Source organism: Carcharodon carcharias, chromosome 8 (assembly GCF_017639515.1).
Source record: "Carcharodon carcharias isolate sCarCar2 chromosome 8, sCarCar2.pri, whole genome shotgun sequence".
In the NCBI taxonomy this organism is placed as follows: Eukaryota; Metazoa; Chordata; class Chondrichthyes; order Lamniformes; family Lamnidae; genus Carcharodon; species Carcharodon carcharias.
The window spans coordinates 59,957,942-59,966,485 of NC_054474.1; the positions used below are offsets into that span (position 1 = coordinate 59,957,942).

The window sequence follows — 8,544 nt, forward strand, 5'->3', positions numbered from 1 at the left end:
TGTTACAAAACATATACTAATGTAGGTTAACTCAGTCTTCAGCAATCAAATTGACTTATTTTTTCAAAATAATCTTGGAACGTGCACGGCTCTTAGTCAACAGTCTCTACAAAACCTGTTTTTCTGATCACACACGTCATTTTCAAACAGTTGTGCAATGGAAATTACAATTTCCTCCCTGAACAGAAGATGTTTGCAGCTCAGGGTCAAGATTTGCTAGGATGTTCTTGTTAGCAGCATCTTTTTACAAGTGTTACATGCAAATGATGCAAAAGCAAACAAGCTTTAGGAATCATAAAAGAATGCAAACTTCCTGTTAATCCACTGCCCACATCTGAACCACAGGGTGTTTCTTGGTGTTATTTTCCAAAGACCAGGATATGTAGTTTACATAAATATTCTTCACAGCTTCAACAGTAGTTTACGTTTCCTTATTAATCCTGTTAATAACCAATCTCTTTTTTCCAAATCAGACACACGTCACATAGCCGAAAGCATCTGGAATTTTTTGGCAGGGTTCATGGGGAATGTACGATATTTACAAAATTGTTCAGATGTAAAATCACGGAGAAGTGGGCAGATAAATTCTTGAACTGCTGCATTATGTCTATAGCCAAATATGGAAACACTTTAGATAAAAGGAAATGGAAATAGTAGCCAGCGAGGAAATAATCTTTTAAAGGTCTTACTTTTAATATGATAGCTTTTATATCTAGATGCCCAAAGCCCTTCAAAGCGAGTGAACTGGTTGTGAGCTGCAGTCACAATTTCTGTAAGTAGCAGTCCAGGAACAGCAATGAGATGAATGGCAAGTTAATATGTTTCGAGTTAGCTCAGTTGCAGGAGGAATGTTGCCCAACTTGTTTTGACAATGTTGATTTTAAGACTTTCACGTTCTAACTTTTGGTAGTAAGAATGTGATCGTCATTGATTTACTTGAAAGCTTAAGTTTGTGCCAGCTAAGTAACCCTCCATTATGTCACAATACTGAAGCCGTGATTACAAAAGTAGTTCAATATCAGGTAATCCATTTTCCGTACAATTATTTTCGATTTAATCTAGGGTAGTCAGACCAAGCGCCTTACTTTAAATTTAACTATTTGTGTACGGTATTCAGGTTTTAAAATGCATAATGGCGGAGTCAATATTAATGGTCATGATTATTTTGCAAAATGCTTTACTTCCAAGTTGATCTTGAATAACTTGGGACGTACGAGGCACAAGGATAATCTCCACAGTACTCGAATGTGTTAAACTGCCCTCATTAATACATTTCAGCGATGGTAACAGACTGCTGGGTTTTCGCGGAATTAACTGGATGACTGTTTCCCGCCACATTCAGAAATATTCCTAAAAGCAGCTCTGATCTGGGATCACATTTTTATGCTCCATTTCTGCCACTCATCAATACCCGCGCGTACAACTGCAGTTCCTGAGCATTTCGATAGAACACTGAAAAACATTCATGCAGTACACGTGCGGACAGTGGACTCAGGAAGTTTGTGTGCATTTGATTCCTAAATCCTGTTGGCTTCTGCATCATTTGTATATGCTATATGCCGTGAGATGTTTCTATTCGTTTCCAAACAGTATGACCTCTAAAATTATTTACATAACTTTACATGTCGATTTATCTGACGTCTTTCTCAGCCTCCGACTTATTTGCTGTAAATCTGTCCAGAAACGCTGAAGATTTAAAAAGTGCTCTATTGTATCTTAAAGACGCGCAGAGATCATGTGAGTATAAGTCTGTGATTTCCCTGTAATTGCTTCTTTGGCCTGATATTCCTAAATAAAATAAGGATTTATCACTTGATGTGTCATTCACAGTTGCCCGTTGGGCACGACTGTTATATTTCCTTCACTGTTAAAGGCCAGCTTCGTGGCTGGCAAATCAGACTGACAACCGAGTCAGCCATGGGGTTACTACTTCAATTGCTGCAGCCAATATTTATTACATTTTAAAATCTGCTCCTTCCAACACAAGACTGATAACCTGACATTTTAACCACTAGGACATCAGGGCACGAGATACAATGGATTTTACACATACCCAGCATTTTCTAAAACACGATGAATGTGGCAGCTAATTGAAACAAGGTGCTGAAATGGATACCCTGTTACAAATAAATGTTTGTCATGTTAACAACAACAAAAAAACCGAAACGATTCAAATTGCACAAAGCAAGTCCCGGTTATGCGCAAATACCGTAATTTTCCAAATAATCGATTCCGAATTAAATATTTCAACATCTCATTTTGATTCAGACCCGTATTAGAAGCTTGTGTTTCTGTCATCGCCTGGTTGCAAAGGCGAAAGGTATCACTTTACTGATTAACTTCATGTGGTTGCGATCAGGGAGATTGCAACACTTTGCAGACACTCTCCTGATCCCCTCCTCTTCCCCCACACCCCCGCCCCCACTGATTTCCAAGTGATTCCCACTGCACAATTTTGAACGTCTTCAGTTTAAGAGTCTTTCGCTTCCAATGACTGTGGAGACATCACAAAGGCCGCTTGCTATTCAGTGAGCCACCTCCATTTTCGTTACTTCTGTCACACTGCCGATATGAGCCTTTCTGGAAAAGTGGAGGATCGGCAGAAAACTCGGCACTGCCCCAACTCCAGCCAAAACAAAGTCAATGTAAAATCGTGTTAAAAGGGGGTTTTGTTGCCATTGCCGCTTGGCGAGATAGTCTCTCCCCCCACCCCCCCACCAACACACACACACACACTGCAGTTACACACATGCTCTGCCAATGCATTATGGCGATCCTAAGCAGCAGCGATTTCCATCAGTCCTTTGTTTAAAATCTTAAATAATCGCAGCTCCGAGCACAAATGCGGTCGTGTCCTTTATTTTGGGAGTGGGGACAGTGCCATTCGTGTCGGTGAAATGCTGATTAAAGGGTTCAGGTGTCGAGGGAGGGGGAATAAGAGGACGTTTCCAGGGAGACCGATACCTCCTCCACAGTGAGTGAAACAGTCCTTCCGTACGTAAAGCGGGAGTAATCCAGAGAAACAAGCCGAGTAAAATCCGTGTGTTTCAGGGGAAGCCCTGATCTGTGGCAGGATTACGGTGCTGTTCGTCTCTCTGACTCCCCTTCCAGCACAATTCCCCTCCCCCGCAAAGCTTTAACCATTCCTGGAGGGGTCAGGATAGTTTTAGGAGCAGTGTTGTGCTGGGCTGTGAAAGGCGAGAGGCGAGTCCTCGGGGTGGTGAGGTGAGTTAGTTCGGCCGTTTGCTGGGTGCCCATTTGCCCCCCTTCGGGTTCTCCAGCCTGAAGCTACATTTCAACAAGACAAGTGTTTGGATGTTGGGGAAAGAGCAGCGGGAGCCCATCGCGCCGGAAACGATTTACTGACCAGGCATGAGCAGTTTTTCGATTCGGAATCCATCTAAACTCGCTGGCAGTCGCGCAGATAGCGAAGGGGGGCGGGAGGTTATTTATTGCTGTGTATATTCGGTTCGGGAAGAGAAGCCGGGGGATTGTTAGGCATGGGAGTTGGTGGTTTCAGGGTCAGAGGCTGTGTGGCCAGGAGGTGGAGGTCACCCCAGACTCTCTCACCATGAGAGAGGAATGCTGACCAGAAGCTTCTGTTTCGTCCTGGTTTAAATCATCAATCTGAATACCGCCGTGAGCCGAGATTTAAAGAAAATTAAAAGCCGGGTGTTTAATTTTTTAAAATGTTGCTCGTTCTTTCCTAAAATAAAATGACTGACTTTTTAAAAGAACGGTACTTAAAAGCCTGCTTTTCATTTTGTAAACGATTTTTTTCTCTCTGCCTTTCAGGTTTGAATGTTTCCGTTTGCAGATGGAAATCTCCGGGGGATGTGAGCAAAACACAAACAGCCAATTGTAAGAGCTAAGAGCCCGGGCAGTTTAGTGAAAGCGCCACGTTACCATGAAACAAGATGGGGACCATCAAAGATCTCGATAGTTTGCAGTTCTCAGTATCAGTTGAGATGGAGAATAAGCGTTCTCCAGAGGCTGGCGTTATCGCTGCCTTCTGTAACAACCAAGACGAGAAAGATGGAAAAGCTGCAGGACATTCCAACTGCCAGGCTCTTTGTTCCAGCACTTGTACAGCCAATAACCTGAACAGTCTAAGAAACAGCCATCTGGTGGAGATCAACGTTAATGTGCCTCAAAGTGCCAACGCAGAAATGGGCAAGTACTGTAAAACCCCAGGGGAAGATTTAGATTTAAGCCAGGGAATGGGACAGGAAGAGCCCGGTGGTACTTTCGGTAACAGCACTGACGACATTAACCCAACGATATGTCTAAATATAAAAGAAAGCACAAGGTTGAACAATGACAGTTCAGAACCCAACCCTGACATCGCCTTAACAGGATGTGACCCAGAGAGCAAGGGAATGGAAACATCCAGTTGTACTAACCCTCAGCAGTCTCTTAACCTAATGGAGACAACAGAACCTACAAACATTGAATCAATCGTTCAGCCAGATACCAACATACTAGAAAATCATCAGCAGAGTGAAAAAGAGGACACAGCTGAATGCATTTCACAGATATCTACATCTGTCCCAACAAACCAAGATGCTGAGGTTCAGGTAGCTATCCAAGTGCAGAAGAAATCAGTTGCCACCAGCCCTTTGGCTCCATTAGATAACTATCCTGTATTTAAAATTCCTGATGTCAGATTACGAGATCAAGGAGTTGAGAAACCAACAGCATGTCTGGTGACCCCACCATCAGTCACTGCTGCATCTAGAAAAGATGTTGAGATGCAGGTAGATATAACTGTGCAATGTAAATCAGTAGGTACTGGTCCAATGACTCCATTAGAGAAGACCCCACTGGCCACTGTCCCTGAGGTTCATGTGGAGGCAATGGAAGACGACCAACCAGAGCCAGTGCGTGATGTCCAGTGGGATGAAAAGGGTATGACATGGGAAGTCTATGGAGCATCCATGGATGCAGAAGTGCTTGGACTCGCTATCCAGAAACATTTGGAAAAGCAAATAGAGGAGCATGGCAAACAAAATACTGAAGGGTGCCCAAATGATAAATCCAGTTCATTGAAAGGATCTTTGAGAAAGGAAGAAAACAAGAGAAGGCAAAGCAATGTTTTTCAAGCAGTTCTACACAACATCAGAAGTCCACAGTGCTGTACTCGTGGAAGCACTGCAGCAGAATGATATAGGTTAGATTTGGACCATTGACTAAATGATCATAAAGCCTGAAAAAGTTTGTTTCTTTGGCACACTTTCTTGTAAATCCCAATCTTTTTCATGTTTTTCCTAGGCATGTTGATAAAGCAGCAAAATTAATTTGCATCACAGATAAATAAAAGATTATAAATGCACACACAAGTGAAACATGGATATACTTAGAGTAGATGATAATTTATTTCACTTATTCTTACTGTATCTTTCTTCTATCTTAACTGATTTTAAATTTGAACTATTCAACAGTCATCTTCTGCATTTCCTACCATTGCAACCGTGTGTGTAATGGTAACATGTACATAAGTTCATTGATTTAACAAAAATTAGATTGAGCGCTATTTTCTCCCCATTACATGATCTTGCTCATTGCAGACCAACTTCTAGCAATAGAATGGCTGGGAGAATGGATCCTTGGCATCTATCATCACTGCTCTGAAAAGTTCCCCAGGGGCTTCATGACATTTCTCCAGGATTCATGCAGCCTCTCATTTCCCTGCAGCTGGCCTCAACTGTGGGGAGTCACTAGTCTCAAGTTGGTGCCTCCCTACAGTGATGTAGTTATGTTTGGGGAACTCAGGCTATGTTATTTATGGATGGAATCCAGCTTCATACTGGTGGTACCATTAATTGGTTTTTATTGAGTTGCAACACCATATTATCTAAACTTGCTTTTTAAAGTAAATTTATTTGGAAATAGGACTTTCGGAAATCATTTTGGTGCTTTTTGTTTTATTTTTATACATAATGTGTCATCAGACAAAAATATGGCCCTTATTAAAAAGCAATGCCACTGCAAATTTGCTATATCCTCTGTGCAGTAGACAAATTCATTTTAACCTACACAAAATAAGGGCTTGCCAAGAAGCATTTTAAAACTTTAACTGAAAATAAAATGATTTATTGTATGTTGCCTTGTTAACAGAACTGAAATAATATGAAACTGAACACTTAAATAAAATTGTTCAATATAGTTGTATTAGGGTATTTTGAGATCAGTAACTTGTAGAATCTGAATAGAATCCTGTTACTTCTTGGCAATTATGTTTCTATTTTTCTAACTATTTCTAGCTTTCCAATGTGGCTGTTAAACTAACTGGAATGGATATAACTTGTCCATTGAACAAATACAAAAAAAACCACCCAAAAATGTATAGTTACCTCAGTATGGTTAATGTCTGAAGTCATTTTCCTTATACAATATCCTGCTGGCTGTTGTTGATTGGTACGTGTGGTAGTATAATTGTATACTCAAGGTTTTGTACTTTGTCACTTTACAATGATATATTATTATTGATCCTTTAGATTCCCACAAGCAGAAATCTGAAGGAAAGTGGTTGCTGAATGTAGTAATAAGTGTTTGAATTAATCCTTTGGGTACTTTTTGTTGGATGGATAGAAATAACCATTAAATATTTTAGTTTACTCCATCCTCTTATCAGTAAAGGCAGTAAACTTCCTATTATAATTTGTTTTTCTATGTGGGGAATGCTCCTTTTATTCACTTGATATAATCTATCTGTAAAACCTTACTGTTTTGTGAGCAATCTCAATGCCAGAATTGGCTTCTTAAAATATGTCAAGGTCAAGTTTATGTTCCATCATTATGAACATTTTCTGCGTGGGTTGTTAAAATAATGTAATCTCAAATGTTGTAAAACTGCAAAAAAGATTGAAGGATTAAAATACCAGTCAAATTCTTCAGTTGGGACACTTTTTCTTTAGCTCCATAACAGAAATATAGTTAAAACAGTTGGTGAATTTCTTTCTTTACAACACAACACCCAGCAGAATCTGAAAAGGATACCAATATATTGAAAATTATTTTTGATCTTTACTTCAAATTACAATTTCTGGTGCTGAAATTACAGGTAAGAACTGTTCTTTTGTAACAATTTGTGGCATTGTGATATGTACAACACTAACATTTATAAAATATGTGGTTTATTCTGCAACAACTGCAGGAACATCTCACTCCTTGGCATCAAGGGGAAGGTCTTTTCTAGAGTCAGACTCAAAAGATTCCATCTACTTGCAGATTGAGTGTACCTGGAAAAACAGTGCAGTCCCTATACTGGCAAATCTACTGCAGACTTTATGCCAATTCCTCAGTCTCATCCACTCCTTCCATAACAACATGCACTGCCCAGTTTGATGGCTCCACTTCCAACAATTTGAATGAAGAATGGAGTGAAATAGTGCTGTGTGCTAGCCCCTACTCTGTTTGGCATTTTCTTCCCCATGCTTCTGACCCTTGCCTGCCCTACAGATGTGGAAGGAGTCCACTTGCATTCTAGTCAGACAGCAAGCTCAATGATCTATTAAAATTGAAAGAAAAAACACATCATGCCCTGATCAGGGAACCCCACTTCACTGATGATGCTGTGCTAGTCGACCCCACACACATTCAGCTATGTAAACTCATGGACTGTCTCTCCCATGCTTGTATAAGCGTCAAGAAAACAATGGTCATGTTGCATCTCATTACATAATATCCCATTGGAAGTGGTTGGCAAATTCTGCTACCTCAGGTCCACAGTGACAGACAACCTGTCCCTTGATGCAGAATTTGATGTGCGCTGAGGAAAAGCTGCTACCCCCTTTGGTCGAGTCATGAAACATGTATGGAAAACACCAAGCTGACCCTTAAGACCAAGTTGATGGTTTGTAAGGCTGTGTTCTCAGCACCTTTCTCTATGGCTGTGAATAATGAATGACTCATAGCTATTGAGTAAAGAACTTCAACAATTTCCACTATTGCTGTCTACTATGCAGATATATGCTGGCAGGACAAAATCAAAATGCAACAGCCTTCTCAAAGGCAGAGTTCTCAAGTTTTAGGTGACTTTGTTCGCTCAAGCATGTCCGCAGGATGGAAGAGAATCACACACCCAAGGGCTTTTTATATTGTGAGGTAGCCAAAGCCAGGCGATCAGCAGGACGCCCAAAGCTCTGCTTCAAGAATGGTTGCAAACATGTCATGAAGGCTCTAGACATTGATTATCACACCTGGGAGTTGCTAGTTGACAACTGAGGAAAAATGATGACACCACTCTGGGCTGGTGTGTACCACCATGATGACCAGTAGCTTGGCAATAGATGCCAACACCAAAAACAGCAACCCACAATGACACTTGGTAGCTTCATGTGTGGCACTTGTGGTAGAACCTGCCTGTCAAGGGTTAGCCCCTTTTAGCCATCAGCAAAGGTACATTATATGAAGATACCCTCTCCTGAAAGTGGATTTATTTGCTCCATGCCCATCATCTTTCATGGATGGAGGGATGCTGGAATCTGGGTTATTCTAACATGAACCACCTTTGGACCTACACTGGAATATTCTCCCTTTTTT

General features: G+C 40.9%; 1 protein-coding gene across 2 annotated transcripts; it reads left to right on the forward strand.

Moving 5' to 3' along the window:
- The first annotated feature begins 969 nt into the window (after nucleotides 1–969).
- Nucleotides 970–6,810, forward strand: LOC121281245 (G protein-regulated inducer of neurite outgrowth 1). 2 transcript variants are annotated; one of them, XM_041194068.1, is made up of 3 exons: nucleotides 970–1,022; nucleotides 1,651–1,737; nucleotides 3,796–6,810. In XM_041194068.1, the coding sequence occupies exon 3, from the start codon at nucleotides 3,918–3,920 to the stop codon at nucleotides 5,163–5,165; it is 1,248 nt and encodes a 415-aa protein (XP_041050002.1). In that variant the 5' UTR covers nucleotides 970–1,022; nucleotides 1,651–1,737; nucleotides 3,796–3,917; the 3' UTR covers nucleotides 5,166–6,810. The 2 variants fall into 2 exon arrangements, with proteins under 2 accessions (XP_041050002.1, XP_041050003.1); XM_041194069.1 differs by lacking the exons at nucleotides 970–1,022; nucleotides 1,651–1,737 and adding an exon at nucleotides 3,153–3,225.
- The last annotated feature ends 1,734 nt before the right edge of the window (nucleotides 6,811–8,544 follow it).